Genomic DNA, 23,242 nt, shown 5'->3' on the forward strand with positions numbered 1-23,242 from the left:
CTTTCTACTGTTGCACCCACTTACTTACAATCCTATGCAATTATTTAGAAAATTTTCGGATCTAAACTTTAAAAAAAATTCTTCACATAGACATATTATTTCTCAGCATAACTAAATGAAATATGTTTATTTTTAACTTTTGTTAGTGTATTTATTAAACTAACACAATCTTTCAAGAGTAAGTGCCATAATGCAGGGTAATAAAAAGAAATTTATTGCCAGTTTTCCCCAGGCAAAGATGATATAATCTAAAGTAGGAAAGCAGTGGGTATTACGTGGCTTTAGGTAAGGTAAGAATAAATAGTTCACTATTTATTTATATCCTTTAATCTTGATTTCTCGGTATAGGTTTGATCATCACATCTACTTTCTAATACTACAAACAACTGTAGAAGGTTGCCATATTTGTTACTTCCCCTAAAGTGTCGAGTAAAAATATGGTGGATTTTGGACCATGGGTTTAGGTGTAGTGGATACCTTCCAGAGACCTTTCATGATGACCCCCATGCCCACCACTACAGTGCCTCATATGGGGTCCCTGCAGCCATGTTTGTACTATTGACCCTGCCCCATATCTCACCCATAGTTAATTTGACCAGAAATGGGATCTTGACCCAAGTGGGCTAATCAGAAGGTCTTCCTTTGGAATATGGAATGGGGACAAAAAGACAAAGATTTAGTCTCTCCACATGTCTGGAGACAAAATGAGTAACTAATATCCATCTCTAGGCAGCATCATTTTAAGTACACAGGGAGTAGAGGAAATATTTCTTCAGAGAAAATCACCAAGCAGAGAAGCAAAAAGAAGCAGAGACAAGAGGCAGAGGAAAAATACTGCTGGGTCCAGGCCTTCCTGAGGCCCAACCTCATTTATTCCTACCCTTGAGCTCTGAGAGACGTGTATTTTTATACTGAATTCTTTATTTTGATTAAGCCAGCTTGAGATGCTCTCTTCCTCTGCAATCAAAGTGTCCTCACTAATACATTAGGTGGCAAGTAGCTAACAGAAGGGTCACAGAATGTATAATAAAATCCAGGAACCAAATCTCTAAAAACAACTTTAATAGGCTCGTTGCTGTGCTTAGTATTGTGTGTGCATGTAGTGCTCCATCCTATGTTTTTAAAAAATTAATAAAAAAAGTTTCAAGTCACTAAAGGGCCTCTTATGCTACAGATTCTTTTTATAAAATATAATGAGAAATCTTAAGGTTAAGGTTTATTTAGAAAGGGTGATGAATTTCCTGCTTACATTAATTCCTGTGTATTTCAAAGTTTTGGTATTATTTTCAAGGTGAGTCACTGTTATTTCATTTAACCATCTCTTGGCCAAACTTTCTAACTTGTTTTAGAGCTTAAATGATTTCATGCAAAAAGACGTTTTAAAAAATTTAACGTGCAACGTTTTATTTAAATGTAATCAGTAGACATAAGAAATGTTTTTGGTGATATTCAGAAGTATTGATAATATTCAATAAAGTACAGATAGTCTTCAGTAGTCATGCATTGGGTACCAATTATGCATTCAATGCTAGATACTGGGGATGTCAAGAAAAGGACTAGTTAATATGGAAATAGTTAAGTAATAGCACTACGTAATAGTGCTATAACTGTCTTCTTGAGGACAACATTCTGACAACTCAGTGACTAACCCTGAAGGGATGCCAGGAAATTTTTGTATCAAAAATATATGCCAGGCAGAGGGTGTGAAAAGCCATGTGTTTTGAGGGAATAGTGAGACTTTTCCCAAGGGTGAGGTGTGGAAGGGTGGGGATGGTGGAAAATTAAACTTGGTACAGTGGTCTTTAAACATTGCCACTTGAATTCTCCCTAAAATACTTCAGAGAAACTATGCATCTCCTTTTACATTTTTAAGTTAATATCTAAAATTTTTACTATAAGTTTAGTGGTTATGAAGGATAAAATTTTTGAAATATTTTAGATTTAGCTCCTTAAAATTATGGAATTTATCTAGCATCTAACCTAAATAAGAAAGCTAGTCCTGCTGTCTATGCAATCAGCAAAATCAAACTTAATTTTCAGAAAAAGACTGACTTCATTGTTCAACTCAAATAGATATGTTGAAAGGTGTTCCAGGGCAATCATCTCAATTAATTGTGATTTCAACTTCTAAGTGGGAAAGAAGAGCGAGAGGGAGAGAAGAGGGGAGGGAAAGAGGAGGAGGAGGGGGAGAAAGAGGGAGAAACTTGGCAAAGATTTATCTCCAGCTCTTTTTTCAATATTGCTTATCTCAAATCTCTTCTTTTGCTACATGAGTCTCTTTTTGGGGGGCTGCGTTCTCAGATTATCCCTCTAGTTGGCCCCCAAGAGGGGATTCCCCTGCCTTCTCCCTTGTAATTTATTTTGGTAAAATGCAGGATAGGTGTGTGGTAAAGAGGACACCTGTGAAAGAAGAAATGAGAAAGGAGAAGCAGCAGGCCGAATGCACCTTCCGCAATCAGAAGAGAATATATGAGATTTCAGCATCTGCAAAAGGATCCCTTGAGACCCTTTGTGCCATATGCCCTTGAGAAGTCTCTGAGGCCTCGGGGTAAGCATCCTTCAGTCTAAAGACCCCTACTAGAGGGAAAGGTGGTAGCTCAGGGTTTGGTCTGCCCCACATTTGGGCCGAGGCCAGTCTGATTCCTTTGAGGGGCTCCTCTCTTCTGCCCCACTAGTGAGAACTTCATCACTGTGGCCTCTGGAGCAGAGTGTGCAGTGACTGATTCAGGGATCATTAACAGGACTGAGAGTACCATCTTGGGTGGTATTTGTTTGGGGCAGTAAGAGGGAATTAAGACCTTTTGTTTTGAGATTTTGGAAATCATAAGTGAAGGTACTAGGGAGAGGGAAGAGGACAGGAAGGGGAATCAGAGGGTCAGAGACAGAGATACTGTCTTGGAGCGCAAGCCTTGGCTCTCACCCGCCTCTGCTGGGGAGTAGAGACTATGACTTGGGTGACTGATTGATTGAGGCATCTCAAGAAGGTGGTTTAAAAACATGAGAGTGCTTCTTTTTGTTTTTGCAATCATTTATTTATACTATGTTCTATCAACCTTCCTTCCTGGTCCAGTTCACATATCTTGGACAAATTTCATAATTTTATGGTCACCTTTAATGATTAAAAGTTAGTTTTTAATGGTTAAAACTTAGTCCAATCCATTTTAAAGCTACCAGATAATATTAGATTCTAACCTCTGTTTTTCTCCTGATTTTTCCCCATTTTAGACTTGAGGTTTGATCATGGCTGCTGCTTGGAGTAGAGAGGAGGGTGAGGGTCATGGTCTGGCTCTGAAACACCTCCACCCCCACCCTTTTTCAAGGCTTAGCTCTGTGGTGTGGATACAGAGAAGAGGGGGAAATGGGAGGCTGGAAACTTCTTACGTAACTAGTCACCTGTCATTGGTATGGAGGCACCCCCCACTGCACAAGGGGTTAGTGTAGTTCTGACTTTAGTGGACTTTTCTTTTGCTGTGGCCTCCATGGTGATTGTGTATGGATTTCTTGTATGTAAGTGTTTGCGTGTGTGTGTTTGTGTGTGTACATCAACTTAATTTGGGCCCCTTCTATTATTGAATATCTTTTAAAAGAAAGGCAGTGTCAACCTTCAGCCCTGCCCCCAATGCCCTTTCCAGGAGGGGCATCACCTCACCTGAACTGGCAGCTGCCTGAATAACTCTACAACTCCAGTTTATCTCTGTTTTCTGTGCTTCTTCAAACGGACTGGAGAAGGAAACTCTAGGTTCTCTTCCATACCTTCAGAGCGTCATGCATAATTGAGATAATTCCCACCCTACCTCCTGCCCTCCTTTTGTTTCCAGGTACATTGTGCCACAGTCCTTTTAAGCCCAGCTGATACAGGATGCTCCTACGGCCATCCACTTTCAGAACGTTAATCAAAAATTGTCTTTATGTCTGTCTGCAAAGGGCACACATGTCAAATACTTCTAAGAAATTTTCTCTACATTCTGCTCTGATGCCGCACCAGACAGCAGATTTTTCACCTTTTTTCTAGGCATCACCAATCTTAACTAGTGATTCTGTTGGGGCCCTTCTATCATTTGACTTTGGGTAGTGCTGGTGGTGGTATATTCCTCTCTTTCCCTGGGAAAGAGTTCAAAACTGCTCACCCCAAATACTGCATTCCTCTAAAGACAATGATTTCAAGAACCCTTTCTCCTCTTTTCTTTCCAGTTCTTTCCTTGTATAGACTGGAGAGATGAAAGATTGGGTGATGGCAAGAGAGATGGCTCTGCTTCCTTTGGCAAGCCTCAGGGGATTGTGTCTGACCCCAATTATTGGTGGTCTCTGGCAGTTCATTAAAATGTGTGGTACTTGGGGCTACTTATTTAAGGAGTGTAGCCAATTTCACTCAATTTCTTGTGAATCTTGTGCAAGAGGGGTTGTTATTGTCATATTAGAGTTCTGGTTGCTCTGGTAGGATGATAAAAGCAGCTATATCTAAGATTTCCATCTCAAATAATGAAGTTACCCTTTATTCCTGGGACTTCAAAGGTAGGTTCCAGGATATGGAAATGATGGGCACTAATAGCTCATATGTTAAAATCAATGTATCTAGAAAAAAATTCTGTGGAAAATGCTAGCAAATGGTTGAAAGCATGGAAGGATCTAGAACTTGGAAAAGAATTTCAGTAAGAGAGGGAGATGGTCTGAAGCCATTAACATATAGAAGACATTTGAGACCTTGGAAATGAAAAACATCTCCCATGGAGAATTTGTAGAGTGGGAAGGGAAGCAGGTATAGAGGCAAACGTGGGGAATATCAGTAAGGGATGAGAAGAAGGAGAGAAGAAGAGACTAAAAATTTTTTTAAAAAGGCAGAGAGACAGAAGGAAGCATCAGAGAAGATGGACAAAGAAATTGGGAAAGGGAAAATAGAAATAGAGTTTAGCAAAGAAGGTGAAGAGTGGAGAGGAAGGTAAAGTATAAAATTGAAGAAGAATGACAGAAATGGAAGAAAGAAAGGATAGGTGGCTCTGTCAGGTTGTGACATAGTACCACCAACATTTGCCTGAGAGGTCTCTCACCAGCTCCAATGGTATAGGCTGTCCACCACGAATTTGGAGAAGGTGTGAAATTCAGAGTCTTTCTGAGTTCTCTTGCTGGTTGTGTTAATATGACAATTTGTTTGTATATTGTGATGGTTAATTTTATGTGTCAACTTGGCTAGGCTAAGGTGCCCAGTGGTTTGCTCAAACACTAGTCTAAATATTGCTGTGAAAGTATTTTTAGATATGATTAGCATTTACAATCAGCCAACTTTAAGTAAAGAGGATTACCCTCCATAATGTGAATGGGCCTCATTCAGTTGTTTGAAGGCTTTACAAGTAAAGACAGGTTTCTGGAAGAAGAAAGAATTCTGCCTCAAGACTGCAACGTAGAAACCCTACCTGTGTTTCCAGCCTGACAGCTTGCCTGGCAGATTTTGGACTCAAGACTGCACCATCAATTCTTACTTGAATTTCCAGCCTGCCAGCCTGCCCCACAAGTTCCAAGCTTGCCAGCTCTCACAAGTGCATGAGCCAATTCCTTAAAATAAATCTCTCTCTCTCAATATATTATATTAATATTATCAATTATATTATAAATGTAAAGTAATTATTTCATTAATATTAATAAATATAATTTGTATAATTAATATTATATAATATATATTAATATAGACTATTAATATATCTTATTTCTCTTTATATAGAGAGATATATGTTAATCTTAAGATTTCTTAATATATTAATGTATGGTAACCTATTATTAATATATCAATATGTTTTCATCTAATACAATATTTGAATATAATATTTATATAAAATTAATAAGGCATTAATATGTTATGTAGTAATATTATGTTAATATATTATAAAACATGTTATATAAAATATTAAGATTTTAAAGATATATGTATTAAAAATATATATACAGAGAGAGAGAAACAGTAGGATATCTATCTGCTTGTCTGTCTGTCGTCTCTCTCTCTTTCTCTCTCTCTCACTGTTTCTGTTCTCTGGGAACCCTGACTAATACATGTGTATATTCTAGCACAGAACCAGAATTTCACTTAGTAGCTTTGTGCCTGTTTTCACCAGAAGATTATAAACTCTCTTAAATCCAGACTGCTTCTTATTCACATTTGTATCTATGTTGTCTGGCATATTTTAGGCATGTAAGAAATAATTAAAGAATTAATAGATGAGTAAGATGTTAATAGTAATGGATTAAAATGTCATATCTTTTTTCTAATGAACACCATAGTTTTATAACAACTTTGCCTTAATTGATGATATCAAGATTGGTGTCTGCTCATTAACGTGATTGCAGGAGAATTCATCAAGTGGGAATCACACACAAGTTGGCACCAAGGAAAATGCCATTATCCAGTGCTCTGTGACACATTGGCATTGCCCCAGATCTAAATCTGTGACCACAATTTCATTAAATCTTGTTCTGAGCCCTTATCTTGTTCAGTTCTTGCAGAAGTCAATCCCTTTGATTGTTGGGGTGACCTGTATCCCATGCAGGTGATGGGAAAATGGGTATTGGGTAGGAAGATCCCCGGATCCTGAAGGGCACTGTGGACTGTGGGGTCCTCTTAGTTATGCAGGAGCCCAGCCTGCAGTTCCTTCAGGTACAGTGTTCTGTGCATTGTCCTCTGTTCTGTTCTGTGCTTGTCCTCTGTTCTGTGCATTGCTTAGCACATGGAAGTCTTGGCCTGGAACGTCGGTGCTTAGAGCAAAACCTCCCTGGACAAGCCAGGAAAGTATGGCTTTTGCAGTTCTGCTGCCTTTCCTGGACACCACCAGAAACTCGGACATCCATCCCCTCATTCTTTTTAATCTGTGGAGAATGCCATGTTCTCTTTTTTGATGTCATCAAAAATGCTCCTAACATAACCTAGAAAGTAAACTTAAGGCTTTTTACTAAAAAAGGAAGAGCGATTATCCTTAAGTAGCTCCTACTTTCTGCCCAGAAAAATAAATCCATAAAGTACGGAAACACTAAAGTTACCTGCATGTAATATGGGGTGAAAGGAAAATATAGCAAATGAACTGTTTCAGAAAATTGGTCTGCCACAGTATATTTTATTCAGCAATCAAAGGCATCACTTACCTTCCTGGCAGTTTTCTGTTTGCAAGAAAACACAAGACCGCAACTGTAATATGAATCATCAGGCAAGCTAATCCAATGCCCAGGAGAGTCCATATATCTGGAATTTCAAACCAATGAAAAAGATAAATATGCAGTGAAAAATATTAAAGACTCAAAAATCAAGTGATTTGTTTAGTTACCACGTCACCTACCATTCTGAGTATATGTGAAATCTGCAGTAGGAGGGTTAACATTGATGTGGCATCGATTTCCTTTCCATCCTTGTCCACATCTGGAAATGAGATAAAATGTGATCGTTGGAAAAAAAAAAGGAAATGGAAACATATTTTAGCAGTATTGTCATGGAATAAAATGATGAATGCCAATAAACAATGAGATACCAGGAATGTGGGTAACTTGGATAAGAAACCAAAAATGTTAAACCAAACAAAAACAAAATTAAATTTTATTATTTTCACATTATTGTCTAAGATGATGCTTTTTCAATATTTATCCCCTTCTTGACTTTATCTATAAAGTGGGAACCTAGGCTCTTTTCTTGTTTTCAAAAATTGAGTCACTTTTCATCAGTGTCCAATGTTACTTCAGTTTATTCATCATTAGTCTCAAACTCAAAGCTAGCATATTTTTTCTTTTTTATTGAGTTAACAACAACAACAACAAACACACAGATACAGAGAAAGATTGGTGGTTACCAGAGGGGAAGGAGGAGGCTGGCACATTTTTTAATAGTGAATGGATTTAAGTTCTTTCAGATACTGATGGAGAATATTTAAATTATAGATTAACATAAATATAAATCAGAGAGCATATTTATTTCTTACTACAAAAGGATGATCCTTTAGGAGCATAGATTTGGAATCAGGTTAATAATCTCATTGGATGTACCAGCAATCCTACTAGGATTTCATTAGCTTTGCTTTATTTAGGAACATACATAACGAAGCTTGTAATACTGGGAGAATTCCCTATGATATGGATGGCCTTCGGAAAGTTCAGAAATGGGGACTAGCTTGTGCCTCAAAGGGAGATGAGGCTTATTTCTAAGCAGTAATGTGTTAGAATTTTTCTAGTATAGTATGTGTTTGCATATAGGTATGAAATCTTATGTGCACATTCCTGTTTATCAGAAATAACAGGATACAAATTAAGAAGGATTTGGTTGAATTTCCTGCCAAGTTCACGGTACATGCTACAAAATAGGATTAGAAACTAGCTTTTGAATAGTGTGTTTAAAAGCTGTGTCTTAGAAGCAATGCTTCTTCAGCACATGGTTATTGTATTTATTCTCAATCTCTTGAATTTGAAAATTTGAATGCTCAATAGCAATTCCTTCACCAAAGCAATAGCTTCTTTAAATATAAAAAGTTTTGAGGTTCCAGGAGGTCCATAAGGATGCCTTCTTTCCTAAGTAAATATTCTTTCAAAAGTAGAAATTTAAGACAATTTGATTGTTTTGATGTCTCTGAAATTAAGGTTAAAATAAATTGTTGAAGATTAGAGTATTTGGTTTTGATTCTCACAATTCTTAAGATGTATTCTTTGTCCGTCCTCAGTTGACAGCGTGAATCTACATGTCAGTCTTTCACATGTGCATACACTGCTGTGGCCTAGAGAGAGAGGACACATTTTTTTCATTCTGGGCAATTTTCGCTCCTTTAGATTTTGACAGTGCCACTTCACTGGCATCAGGACTACAGTAATCTTCACCTTAGGCAAATTGTAGGTATTTGAATATGCCTATTAAGATAAATTCCAGTGGAAAGTATCTTGGAATACCAGTTAAAAAAGTAATGGGGCAAAACCCAAACCATATGGAGAAACAGTATGAATGCTATCTGTCTGTCTGTCTGTCTATCTATCTATCTTTCTATCTATCATCTGTCTATCTTCCATTTATCTGTGTATACATATTTATATATATAAAACGTGGTGATGAACAAATAGAGCATTGAGTGACCTTTTCTTTTGACGGTTCTTTGGGGAATTCAACTATACTGAAAAAATTTTGATGTAAATTTTATAGAAAATAGGTATAGATGCTATGGGTAAAAAGAAAAATAAAGACAGGCAACTTGTTTAGTTGATAAAAGTTTACCTGTAAAAATAAAAATAATAGGAAATAACCTTCCTTCCAATAGGTGCATAAATACATATCACTGAATTTTTGTTTATTTATTATTTTACCAAAGAACAATTATGTTAAAGAATAGATCAAGGTGATATAATCCTATCAGCTAACATGACAAAGTAATAGGAAGGAATGCATTTTAAGGATCAAAATCCGTTTCAAAATATGCTTAATTTTAATCACTTTTGGCCAGAAATTTTTGAATTTAAAAAGTATGAAGGAAATCTTGAGTTAGATATTTACACTACAAAATCCTTCAAAGAGGTTGATTGTTTTAGAGGAAACTGAGTATACTACGCCAAAATAGTTCCACTTAAGTCTATTTTGTGCATCAATCTGCCACCTTGAAACAAAATATTTTCTATACATATTTTCAAGAGGGCTTATCTTCTGTGAATTTTAATAGATTTCACTTAATTTTAAATATGAGTAGAAATTACTGAAAATTTAAAATTATACAGTAAAATCTGTGATTCAAAAAATTCCAGCCAATTAATCTGAATATTAAAGAATAAATTGTTCCTTGAAGTAGAAATTGCAATTTCTACACCAAACCAATTCTCAAAGCATCACTTCCTTCTCAATTATTTGATGTTTGTTAGATTAAAAATAATACATGCTGGGGCCGGCCCGGTGGTGCAAGTGGTTAAGTGCGCGCACTCCGCTGTGGCGGCCCGGAGTTCGCCGGTTCGGATCCCAGGTGCGCACGGATGCACCGCTCGGCAAGCCATGCTGTGGTGGCATCCTATATAAAGTGGAGGAAGATGGGCATGGATGTTAGCCCAGGGCCAGTCTTCCTCAGCAAAAAAGAGGAGGGTTGGCAGATGTTAGCACAGGGCTGATCTCCTCACACACACAAAAAATAATAATAATCATACATGCTGGGTCCAGCCTGGTGGCATAGTGGTTAAGTTTGTGTGCTTTGCTTCAGTGGCCTGGGGTTCGCGGGTTTGGATCCTGGCCGTGGACCTACGCACTGCTTATCAAGCTATGCTATGGCAGGCGTCCCACAGAGGAAGATGGGCACGGATGTTAGCCCAGGGCCAATCTTCCTCAGCAAAAAAGAGGAAGATTGGCAACATGTTAGCTCTGGGCTAATCTTCCTCACCAAAAAAAAAATAATAATAATCATAATAATACATGCTTAAAGTAATAAGTGAAGTTATGCCAAAATGTATGTTAAAACACAACCTTTTGCAATTTTGCAAAAAAACCCCCACAGTCTCCATTTGCAATTCCATCCTCTTGGTGTAACTAATATAACAGCCAAGTATGTCTTCTTCCCCTCCTTTCACCTTCTCACACACACACACACGCACGCACATACATATGCATCTATGGGTTTTATGGGTGTGTTTGCTGTAAAAGAAGCATCTACATCTCTCTGTAACTGGATTTGACTTTCAACAATGCATCATGGACTTCCGTAAGGTAAGCTGTGTATAGAAACAACTCATACAGACATTCAATTTTCAGAAATTAACATATTATGTATACATTTTTTAGTTCAATCCTTTTCCTGTTGTTGCTTTCTTCCCTCTTCTTAATCCCTTTCCGCCCCAATATACAGGATGGATGTGGAACAGGGGAAACAAAAAACGTTTGTTGGGTTGCAGAAAGAAGCGTGTAAGAATATTTAAATACATTTTCATCTTTCTTTGTCATATTAAAGCTCCTCTACGGATAATTCAGTGTTCAAAGTTATTGTAGCATTCTGATCCCTAGACTCTGTTAAAATCTCCCTGAATGAGGTGGGTCCACAACCCCTGTTAAACTTAACAAAAGGGAAGAAAATCACTTGTTTTTATTCAGAAAGCACCCATAAGCAAAAGGCATATCAGCAAAATCTGATTTATTTTAAGCTAATATGGGGCTGTGTGTTTTATCATATATGTAATGAGGATAAGCCTAATATTGGAGCATTTCAGCCTTATTTTTGGAACTATGGAAGTTTAAACTACTACCCAATGATAGTGCATATTGTGATTGCCTCCCCCAAATTCATTTAACCATCCATGCTCCTTCCCTTCCCTCCGCCAAATCATAAACATTTCTATGGTTTGGTTAGAATGAACCCCAACCCGACTCTAGGGTTATCTCATTCCCCTGATGTAGCGTTTTGCCTCAGGACCCTGTCCATCACCATATGGCAGTCCTAATCAATAGGCATTGGTTCATAGATAGACATGGACATAAGTTTTTCCAGTAAGAATTTTGTCACCAAGGTGTACATTTTGATGGATGTTTGTGGTAACAGACATCCTCTCTCCAATGCTGATGTGAAAAAGGAAGCAAGTAGCCTTGTTAAATTCAGGAAGTTCTCTTGCTACCGTTTTGCTACAAAAGCTAGCCTGAGGATAAAACAAACTGACAGGAAGACAGAGCCTAGGAAATCATTGGGAAATGGAGGGACAAACTTAATGGCATTTGCAAACTTCTCAATCAGTTCATGTTGCAAGCCTGCTCTGCATTTAGACTTCTTAGTTACACAAGCCAATAAATTCCTTTATCATTTGAGCCAGTGTGAGTTGGGTCTTCTATTACTAGCATGCACACAAAACTAGTTTTTCTACTTTTCCATTTTGATCCCTGAAGTTCTCCTCATTAAATAAATAATGCCTTATTCATAAAATATTTATTGAATGTCTACTATGTACAAAGTACTCTACTAGATATATAAAGGATGGACAAGACATCTTTGAGAATTTTTAGGAGCATAAACTTAAAGAAGAAATAAAAATCACACAAAAATAACTAAGATACAAAGTAGAAAATAAAATATATGAAATATAAGAAAGATTAAAAAAAGTGTCAAAAGAGAGGATGAAAGAATTGCTTCAAGAATCTTTATTTTTCTAAACCCAGAAAGAGAAAAATGTACAATCTCAACTAGACATGTATGGGACAGGTGATATATTAAATTATATTTATTCCAAAGAATGAAATGTTTATATATATATGTATTATATAACAATGTTTCATAAATCATCTCTACCTGATGGAATCTGAAAAGATACGTTCAAATTATGTTCAAACTGTTAATGGGAGCCTAAACTAACCTCTAGATTTCCCAATTGTTACTGCAGTATATTTTCTCAGCCATACTTACTCTAATCTCATAGTTTTTAAGGATGTAGAAGGAAAATCTCCTCAGAAGCAGCAAGCATTTTGAATATATTCCAGATTAGATTTATAATTTAGCATTATAGCAGTAGACTTATTTTTCTTTTTATTAGGCATTTTCACAGTGACATGTTATGATAATTAAAATCATGTATTATCGCTTTTGTTTATAGGAGTCAGTATCATTCTACATTTACATTCTATGCTTCAGAAAACTACAATATATTAAGCTCAATAGGAATTATGATTGAACACTTGCTATGTGCTAAACAGTATTCTAAATGCTTTAATATATCATTTATAATACAATACTGTTACAAGATAGGAATTATTTCCCCATCTCATAGTTGAGGAAACAAAGGCTCAGCAAGGTTGAACAGTAAGTCACCAGGGGTACATTCTGAATGAGATTTTAAACTCTGTCTCTTTGGCTCTTCCAGCGATGCTCTGTTCACTAAATGGTTTTCCTTCTCACAGTCTTCCTAAAATTGGAATATAGTTGTTTATAATGGTAGTTAACTTTACTATTTTTGTTAGGAGAGAAACACTAGGAGAAATTTCTCATCTTAATGGCCTGAAAATGTCCATTTATCACATTAAGCTTTACCCTGGAAACATCTTTAGGTATAGAGGAGGCAGAGGTGGTGCTGGGAAAAGAGTAAGTAATAGAGTTAGGAAACCTGGATTTTAGGCTGGATTCTGCCATTTTCTAGCTATGTGGATTTGGAAGAGTCAAATCACTTTTGTTTCCTATTTATAAACAGTAATGATTACAACTCACCCCACAGAATGTGTATGAGAATTAAATAAAACAATGCACATGAAGGTACATTGTTAACTGTAGAATGTTACCTCCGCCAAGCTGTTTGATACCCAGTCTTTTGCTTTCTAATATAAATCGTGATCATGACTGTTCCCTGCTGCCGTAATGCCCACGTGCCCTAAGAGACTGGCCCTCCAGGGAGCTGGCATCCCATCCTTGCCTGAGCATGGGTTAAGACTTATGCAGCAGTGAAAAGGCATTGCCACAGCTTCTATTTTCATGGCTAATTAATTATTCCATTTAAAAACCATTTTTACATCTGAGCATGCCTGGAAGTTCTTGATCCAGTTACACAGGTAGGGGAGGAAAGAGCAGGTGTTGAAGATGCTCACTGCCTGCCATGAACGTCGCTCTCCCCCACATCCCCTGCAGTTTCTACCTGCAGGAAGTACTCCAAGGGAGGAGACAGTAGTGCTGTCCCAACTCAGCATGAAAGCATCATCTCAGACCAAGCGTTTTCTGGGCCCCATGCTGAGCCTGTGCCCGCAGAAGGGGAGTAGGATGATTGAGGTAAGCCCTGAAGGAGCCATCCTTACTGTCATGGGTGAATGCATTTTAACAGAAAACGAGAAAGCAGGAGAAGCCACTAAATAATCTCTGAGCCACAAAGCTCTGAAATTCCACATTGAGTACCAGTGAGTAATTTGCTTGGACTAATTTCCTCCTTGACTAATTAGCTGCAGCATATTTTATAACATTTAGAAGTATTAGGGCGAGCCCACCCGAAAGAGAAAGATAAACGTCCCACTCCCTCCGTGCATAAGGGCCTATTTTCTTAACAAAACAGGAGAAAGAGAGAAATAAAATATAATTAGACTCTTTCAGCCAGAGCCAATACTCTAATCTTTCCTAAATTCTAACAGGTCTTCTGCTATTAGTAGGTTATAACTGAGGAGTTATGAAATAACTTATTTCTGGGTGCGCTTGGTAACACCCCTTCATCACTCAATGACACCTGGGACAAAAGCTCCTCCCCTCCTTACTGTCATCTGTGTGCCGGCCCCAGCTCATTTGTCTCATTGCCAGGAAAAACAAATGAGGAGCCACACATTTTCTAAGCATATGTTCATGGATTGATTTGGTGAGAACCGGCAGATGGTTTACTCTGTTTTTAAAAACTACGTGAGTTGTTCAAATAAGTTTAAAGTAATAAAAGGGCAAATTAAGTGCTAATGCGGAGGCATGGTTATTTCATAAAAATGTTTATTTGCATATTCAAATTTAGAAGAGATTATAAATGTAAATTAGCTGACCTGATCCAATACTTTTCGCTGGTTCAGGATAATGGAGAGAACACATTTGGTTGCATTTTTCCTACCAGCTGTGAAACTAAAGGGAATCGTAATCCTATTTTGAAATACGACATTCCAAGCATCAGAAAGGGATAAGAATTTTACATTAATAAGAGATGTATAGGCTAAAAACAATTTCTGAATTCTCATATCAATTCCTCCACTTTGTCATCTCAATCACCAAAGTTCCATCAATTTTTCTCCTAAATATCTCTAACATACTACCTTCTGCCCCATCCTGTTTCGGCAAATGGCCCTCATCTCTCTAATAGTGTAACAGGCTCCTAAGTGGATTTCCTGCCTCCAAATTGATGTCACATTGTATAACTTCCCAGATTCAAACCCTTTACTACTTTCTCACAGCTTTCAGAATCCTGTCCAGATGAAGTGGGGTTACACAGAGGCTCTTTTCTGATATGGCCTCTTGATGGCACAGATGGTTTGGTCTCAATTCTCCTTTTGCTCACAAACCCTTTACTCATATTCGAAGCCCCTTTTCTTGAGAGATATACTCTTTCACACTCTAGAACTTTCCAAAACATCTATTCTCATTGGCTAGAAGATGGCTTCACTCCCTAACAAGCTGGCTAACACATATTTATTCTTACGGACACAGACCAAGTAACATTTACCCCGGAAGGCTTCCTTTATGCCTCTGCCTGACTTAAATGTACCATGTTTGGTCCCATGGCACTCTGTAAACTCCTATGACAGCACTGAGCGCGCAGTACTGCAATTGTCAGTTGCCTTATAAAGCTTTCTAGACTATCAATTATTGAAGGGAAGGGCTATACCTGTTATACTCTTGTATGTTCCAATTAGCAGAATCTTGCTAATAGATATTTGCTGAAAATATTTGTTATTGTCACAATAATGGTAGTTAACATGTGGATAATGTGTTACAGTTACCAAAGCACTTTTATTTTGTACATATATTATCTCATTTCATCATTAAAACAGTTATTTACTATTTTAGCATGTATCAGAATCACCTGGAAGGTTTGTTAAAACACAGATTGCTAGGCCCATCCCCAGTTTCTGATTCAGTAGGTCTGGGGTGACCCACAAATTTCATTTGTAACGATTTCTCAGGTGATGCTGACTCTGCTGGTCTGGGGCCACACTTTGATAACCCCTGCCTTAGGACATCCCAGTGAGGTGAGGTGTTATTATTACCAATTTACAGAAGAGAAATTGAAGCTCAGAGAGCAATGTCTTTGTAAGTGGTGAATTCAGGTCTCGAAACTGCTTAGCTTGTGTTCTTGTCGTTGTACTGTCTGAATGTTTGTGAAATACTATATTCCCTTTCCTCACAAAAAGCAGTGTATGTATTATCAGATTCTGTCTTTAGGGGATGATCATTTGAAAATGCAAATCCCATGCTCTTGTGTGGCTTTTATTGCAATTTTTGCTTGAATTGGTAGTCAAGTTGCACAGAATTGCAAATGTAGGAAGGAGGCACATTCATACATTATTTCAAACTGTTACAGCACCATAGAAACAACTTTAATTACTTCAGAGTGGAAACAAAGCAGATAAAAAGTGTTCTTCTGTTTCCCTTTTGTTCAGACAGGTTGCTGTGGTGTTTTAGCTGATGAGATACTAAAAAATTAAAAGAGAAAAGTCGTAAGTTGATGTTTTGAGCTTTCTACTTCTTTTTTTTCAGGTGTTATAAAGTGATATTTCCCTGGAGTTGAATGGAAAAATAAAAAAGGAAGAAGAAATAGCAAGGAAACCAAATAATTCACAAACTGGGCAATTGAAAATTGGCTGCAAGTCAATAGAAACTAGTCTTGTTCTAAGCTGAAGAAGGCAAAGGCATTAAATTTTTGCTGTGGAGTATAGTACCAGCAAGAAATAGGTTTTTGAAATTTTTCTTCTGTCATCGTATGAAGTATGAAAGAATTTTCCTTTAAAATATGGATTCTGACTTAGTTCCAGCAAGAACTTATTCATGTTTTCTCTCCTTCACACTTAAATACACACAAAAAACACACATGTAAGCACAAAATGGTAAGGCTGAAAGAAAGAATAAGCAATGAATCGCTGGGTTCAGGAAAGGAAGGTCCACTAACCACAGTACCCACAAAGGCCAGGGTGAGAATCCATGGGTGTCTAAGACTCACTTTGACCTTTTGGTAAAGTAACAAGGCTCTTTACTTGCTCAGTAAAAAACAAGGAATCATCTAATGACTTTCCATCAAACTGAGAAACAAGTCTGAACTCTGCACTCTTTGTTCATGTGTATTTATTGAGGGCCTTCGGTTCGCTAGGTCTTGTTCTAGGTGCATCAAAGTCTATTAGACTATATGCTGTCTGACCTCTAAATTCACTCACTCGCAATATGGTAACGCTCTTCCCTAAACACACTAAGCTTGTTTGTGCGTCAGGGACTTCATGTTTTCTGCCTTTTTTGACTGTTAAGCAGTTTGCCCAAATCTTGGAATAGCTTGCACTTTCATGGAATTGTGATCTTGGCTCAAATTACACCCTCTCAGAGAGGCCTTAATCAATAAGTCTGTCTAAAATATATCACTGCCATCGTCTCTTCCCCATCCCTTTCTAGCAATCTGCCTACCCTAATTATTTTTCTTCATTGCATTTGTTTCTACCCCAATTTTATGCATACATGCACATGCATCTACATGTACAGATATAAAATAAATTTGTATATATATTGTAAAATATATATACATTACATATATATAAATATTTAAAATATATTTGTAAGTATAAATATTAATTTGTAAATATATATAGATTACATATAATGTATATAAAATAAATTTGTGATGGAGTGTACTTACAGAAACCTAGATGGTATAGCCTACTATACACGTAAGCTGTATGGTACTAATCTTATGGGAACACCATTGTATATGTGGCCTGTCATTGAGCAAAACATCATATGGCATATAACTGTAAAATAAGCACGTATTGGTGCAAAACTATAAAATACATATTTTCATTTGATTCACATCGCATATTTATATTAATTCAAAGGTTTTTTAAAATATAGATTTAAAAAATTTATTCAAGTAATTGTTGCACTATAGGTTCCATATTGTGTACCATACATTATGTACTAAAATATCCTTTTAAAAAACATTGTCTTATCTTGAAATAAAGATTTTATACTTGATTCATGCATTTAAAAATATTTATTGAGGGCTATGTGCTAGGTCCTAAGTGTTGGGATAACAGCACAACAGACAAAGTCCTGCCCTCATGGAGTATACATTTTATTGGTGGAGAAAGACAATATGCAAATATATAAGTAACTAGGTTTATGGTGGAATCAGAGAGGTTGCAGTGCCAATGAAGGACCAAGTTAGAGATAGCGAGTTTGGACAACTCTTTTGAGAAGTGTTACTATGAAATGGAGAAGATGAATTTGTTGGGAGCTGGAATAGAATGTAGGAACAAGTGAGGGTTGTCTTGCCTTCCTTTTTTAAAGGTATAGCTGTAAGAGCATAGTTGTTGATAATTCAGTAGATAAGGAGAGGTTGGTATCTAATAAAGACAGAAAGACTGAGGTAGGAGAAATTCTTGGGATGAGGAGAACAAATGGGTTCCAGAGCCCATGGGGGACCACGGTCTTTTCTGAGAGAAGACATGGAACATGAGAATGTGTCATTTGCTGATGGAATGACTTGGGAGTTCTCTGATAATGAATCTTTTAAAGAACTTGGAGGGTAGTTGGCAGAGATGATACTGTGGGGTGGCGGGCTTGAGGAGGAAAGGAAGAAGCATAAAATTAGAGTAATTTCTGGCTCTCAGAAAGCACTCAATCTAGAAACATAAAGGCATTTTCACACAGTGCTGAGTGCCCATTTGATGTCATAAATGTGTGTATGTTTTGTGTGTGTGTGTATGTGTGTGTGTGTGTGTGTGAACAGGGGGCTCTTTGCTATATTTATATTTTCATTAAAATATTATATGCATATTGTTCGAAAACTCAAGTTGTGCTAGAAGTCTTAGCTCCTAGGACAAATACTTTCAGTTTCTTTAATTGTTTTTTCTAATGTGAACCTCCACCACATGTGTGGTGTTTTTTAGTTTATCTGCTTGACTGTTATAGTTAAAAATTTCACTGCATCCTATAACCAACAGCTCCTTACTCACTGTCTCTTAGAGGCCTCCCTTCACCACTCAATATAATTAAACCCATATTCTGAGTTTATGATATTATCACTATGTAAATACTGCTGAGCCAATACTGTGCAAAGATTAACCATCCATTTACTTTTTTTGCTTCTTTTCTGGAGTTAATTATCCAATTTGTCTTAATTTGCTAAATTTTTTATGCTTTATGGCTAATTCTTAAACTCTCCAACCACTTCTCAATACAATTTTCTACCAGATTAACATAGGAGATAAACTATTAGTCTCTTTCTCTTTTTGAGACTTCCCAAGGCCCCCGTCCTTGTGCCAGCCTGGACCGCTTGCTCCCCAGGCCTGCTCTTCGTGAACTTCAGCCTGTGTCCTGGAGACCACTTGTCCTCTCCCTCAGTTTCCTCCCTCATTTTGCCACAGTGTGTGTGAGATGTTAATTTTTTGAGATCTTTTGTTTGAAATACTACACACATATTCAATTTTTAGTTTTGTTGGCTTTTGGGCTCAGGTTTGAAAATCACATACTCTAATAAACCAGAAGCTTTATTATCTTCTAGCTATCTCCATTATCTCCTAGCTTCCAGTATGTCTCTGATTATTCCTCATTCTTTGTGTGTGAACTGTCACATTCACGGTTAGTGTCGTCATCCCAGGTTTTATGAAATTTCCCCTTGGAGAGTATTTGTATGGTTCTTTTTTCATTCACTCTACCTGACACTTCATCAGTCTGGGGAAGTTTTTTGTATTATTCCTTTGACAGTTCTCTCCCTGCTCTATTTTCTCTGTTCTTTCTTTCTGGAACTCTTATTATTTGGATATTGAACCTCCTGAATTGATCCTTAAATTTACTTATTTGTATCACATATTTTCCTTGTCTTTATATTCTATTTTTTCAGAGAATGCTCTGATTTTATCTTCCAACATTTTTATTAATGTTTAAAAATTGCGAAAGTTATATATTAAATTTCCTAAAGCTCTTTTTTCTCTAATTATTTCTTTTTCATAGATGCCAAGTATAACACATTTCCTAACTCTCTGGGCACATTAAATAGAATTAAACATTTTTTTGCAGATCTCTGCATTGTTTTTGTTTCATATGAGTTCTATTTTTCTATTTGAAGTTGATGATTTATTAGTTTTATCTGTCTTTCATATTAGTGTCTTTCCTCCACATTTGGTTATTCTTAGCTTTTTAGGAGTATTTAAGAGTAAAGCCCCAAAAAGATGATCACTGGGTCTCTGACATGGGCCTAACTGGTTGACTGATGGGGGCCACATTTTTAAGGCAACAAGCCTCCTTTTCTTGGTGTTGCCCTATCATAGAATTTGTAGGTCTTTATTCTGGCATTCAGCCTCTCCATTGAGAAAGACTTCAGTCTTTCCCTTTGTGGTGGGAGTTTGGCATGGGGAAGATATAACATTAACTGCTGGTGTTCTGGGAGCTGTGAAGGCAAATGAAAAGGAAAATAGGGTTTTCTACATTAAACATACAAACAGGCAATTCTTGGAGCAGAACCGCATGTCTACTGTCTACTAACCTGCTCTTCCTTTGTCCACAGTCTTTGGCACAATTTCACTGGAGAATAAAGCTCCAGAATGGGTAGGTGCAGTTGAAGTTTAGATATCTAAGAACTCCTTATAGAGTTTCAACAAATTATTTTCCAGCCTAGTGCTCCATTCTACCATTGAGGTACTCAGCACCTCTAACCATTGGGCCTTCTAGGGTGTCTGTAGAGTGAATGCTCTCATGCCTTATTGGAAGCCCTTTCTGCAGGTGCTTAGGTTTCAGCTTGTGCCACTTAGATAAGTTACCCTCCACTTGTATCTTATCTTCTAAAATGTGATCAGCTTCTCTTGCCTTCTGTTGTCTATTCTTTGTTGCTTTGCCCTTATAGATTTATATTGCTTTTATTCTTTCTTGTTGTTATTTTAGTTAGTCTGTAAAGGAGACAGGGTAAATGCATATGTTCAACCTATCAGCTTTTATAATTTCCTTCATCTACATTTAGCTGCTCTGGTGTTTTCATAGAAAAGACAGGTAGTTGGGTTCATTCAGAAGTGGAGTGTTTCCCAAAAATATGCTTCAGAAAGAAATGTGAAAGGGAGTTGACAATATTACCCAGATAATATTTTTAATAATGGACCACAGAATTTAAGTTTGGTAAGAATGGAACTAAAAACATGATGAAGATGATGAAGAATGTAAAAACTAGTTTGGAGTCAACGGTTTGGGAATCTGACAAAGAACGGAGAACATCACAGTGAATATACTAGATAGATGACATGGTCTGGAAGTATAGGGCATTCTAGTCAGAAAGAGTGTTATCTGAAATCTAAATAATGTATCTGTAGGGGGTGACAATGTTCAGAATATGACCATGAGAATGAATAGATCTGCAAGTGTAGAAGAAAAGCTAACTGAGGAGAAGTCAGAGAATTGAAAGGGCCAAGAGTATTTTGATGATATACTCACTGACCCTTAGGTCATTAAGAATGATTACAGGAATGCAAATGAATACAGCTGAAAGCCAATATCAATAAATACAGGAAGACAGATGCCAGGATCAATGAGGAGTGGCAAACAGTAGAGCCAGATAGCACAGTCCTCAAGGGGCAGCCTGTTTTCTGTTATGGCAAGGAGATAAAGGAAACCATTCAAGAAGATGTTGAGGCTATGGGAAAGTTTGTTGACCAGGCATTTGGAGATCAGGGGACAGAAGGAAAGAGTCTGGGGAAATGAAGAGAGGTGGGGGCTTCACTTAGATTAGCAAATGTATTTTACAAAACGGGATTAAAAATCCTTGGTCATAATAGATGGTCTAGAAAGAAAAATGTAGAAAAGTTAAAGTTTAAGCTAAGGCCCTGAGTGCCTAAGTTTTGGTAGGGTTCAGGGCAGCTGCTCCATTCAGTAGTGTACGATGATGTGATGCCTTGGGGGAGGAAGGGAATTAATATAATCAATCCTAAATAGGTACCTGCTTATCTGCCAAGACTCTCAGTAATGGCCTTTGGATTAAATCTAAATGCTTGATGATATGTGAATAATTAATATTATTTAAAAATAATTTTTTGTAATGAAATGCAAAAAAAATGTTTATGATAAAATGAAAAGTACAAAAAGAAGCATTCCAATAGTACACAGACAGTATGATCTTAATTTTAAAAGTAAAGATACATCAACATATTAATTTTGATTATTTCTGAGGTTTTCTCTTTGATGCACTTCTGAATTTTAAAATTTTCAGTAAAAAATATGTTAAAATATTACTTTTTTATAAGAAAGGAACAAGAAAAAGCTTTAAAAATATATCACAATACCATCAATTGAATCTTTTACTTAGATGTGGGCTTACTTTTCTAAGAAAAAGTTACTGTACGAAACCTTCAGATTAATAAACCAGTAGACTTTGAGATACACAAAGGCCAGGACACTTTCATCCTAAAACTGAATTAAGACTTTAAGCCAATGATTTCCAAACTCATCATCAGCATCACTAAGAAAGCTATTTAAAAAAGCAAACAAAAAAAGACATCTCCTGGCCCCACCTGAGAATTCCTGAAGTGGGGGATCTTTCTGATGATTAGGCAGCATTTTGGAACTGCTTTCATAAAACAATATGAAATGAAAATTATATTAGATCTAATTTATCATTAAATTAAGAATCTAATTAGCAGGTAAATTGAAGTAATCGACATGTTTTTTCTTTTTTAAATTTAGAACTAGAGTCTCAGATGGAGTAAAGTCATTCCATTTTACTCCTCCAGCTAATAATAAGAAAAAACCCTGGACAAAATATGCATGTCACCTTCCAGAAGATTCTGCAAGGAAAAGAAAAGAAGCTGACTGGCTAGGGACCTCAAGAATGGAGGAAACCCCTGGGAGTGAGGTCCCTGTTGCTTTTTTCTTGTTTCTGATATATCCCTGCCTGAGCAGTAGAAAAGGCTGCAACCCATAAACACCCATAGGTGTAGTCAACAAAGCTTGTGCAGAGCCTGCCCTCTGCATCCACACAACTGGTCAAAGGTCGCCCAGCAGAACAGAAACCTTTCAATCATACTGACCTGTTGTCCAGACCAATACCAGAGAAGAAATCTGCCATTTCCCCATCCTAAAGGGTGAATTTTTCCAAAAGAGTCTGAAAGCAGTTCATCTTTCTCTCAGATTAAGAGTTTGAGGACCATTGTCTTTCTGAGGGTTGGAGGAGCCCTATGGGGGCTGCATGTAATCCTTACTTTGCAACCTGGGTTCTGCTCTCTCTTCTGAGATCCCGTTAAAAGTCCTGCTCGAGGGGCTGGCCCAGTGGTGCAGCGGTTAAGTGCATGCGCTCCGCTTTGGCGGCCCGGGGTACCCCGGTTCGGATCCCGGGCGAGCACCGACACACCGCTTGTCAAGCCATGCTGTGGCAGGCGTCCCATATAAAGTGGAGGAAGATGGGCACGGGTGTTAGCCCAGGGCTAATCTTCCTCAGCAAAAAAGAGGAGGATTGGCATTGGATGTTAGCTCAGAGCTGATCTTCCTCACAAAACAAAAAAAGTCCTGCTATGTGGTCACTGAGCCCAGCCACGATCATGCTCCTCTCCAGTGGGCTAACCTCTCACGGTAGATGAACAGTCTTTGAAAGTCTTCACCTTGGC

At 37.3% G+C, this 23,242-nt stretch overlaps 1 protein-coding gene across 6 annotated transcripts in view; it reads right to left on the minus strand.

The window, feature by feature from the left end:
- Window positions 1-23,242, minus strand: part of MALRD1 (MAM and LDL receptor class A domain containing 1) — an 846,741-nt gene that overhangs the window by 22,534 nt on the left and 800,965 nt on the right. For all 6 annotated transcript variants that reach the window (XM_087420773.1, XM_087420775.1, XM_087420776.1 and 3 more), the window contains 2 exons: window positions 7,314-7,393; window positions 7,123-7,219 (listed from right to left, as the gene is read on the minus strand). In XM_087420773.1, the coding sequence (XP_087276899.1) occupies window positions 7,123-7,219; window positions 7,314-7,393 (177 nt within the window). The remainder of the gene's footprint in view (window positions 1-7,122; window positions 7,220-7,313; window positions 7,394-23,242) is intronic.

The sequence above is a fragment of the Ceratotherium simum genome, chromosome 32, assembly GCF_057802395.1.
Source record: "Ceratotherium simum simum isolate JZ-2026a chromosome 32, ASM5780239v1, whole genome shotgun sequence".
In the NCBI taxonomy this organism is placed as follows: Eukaryota; Metazoa; Chordata; class Mammalia; order Perissodactyla; family Rhinocerotidae; genus Ceratotherium; species Ceratotherium simum.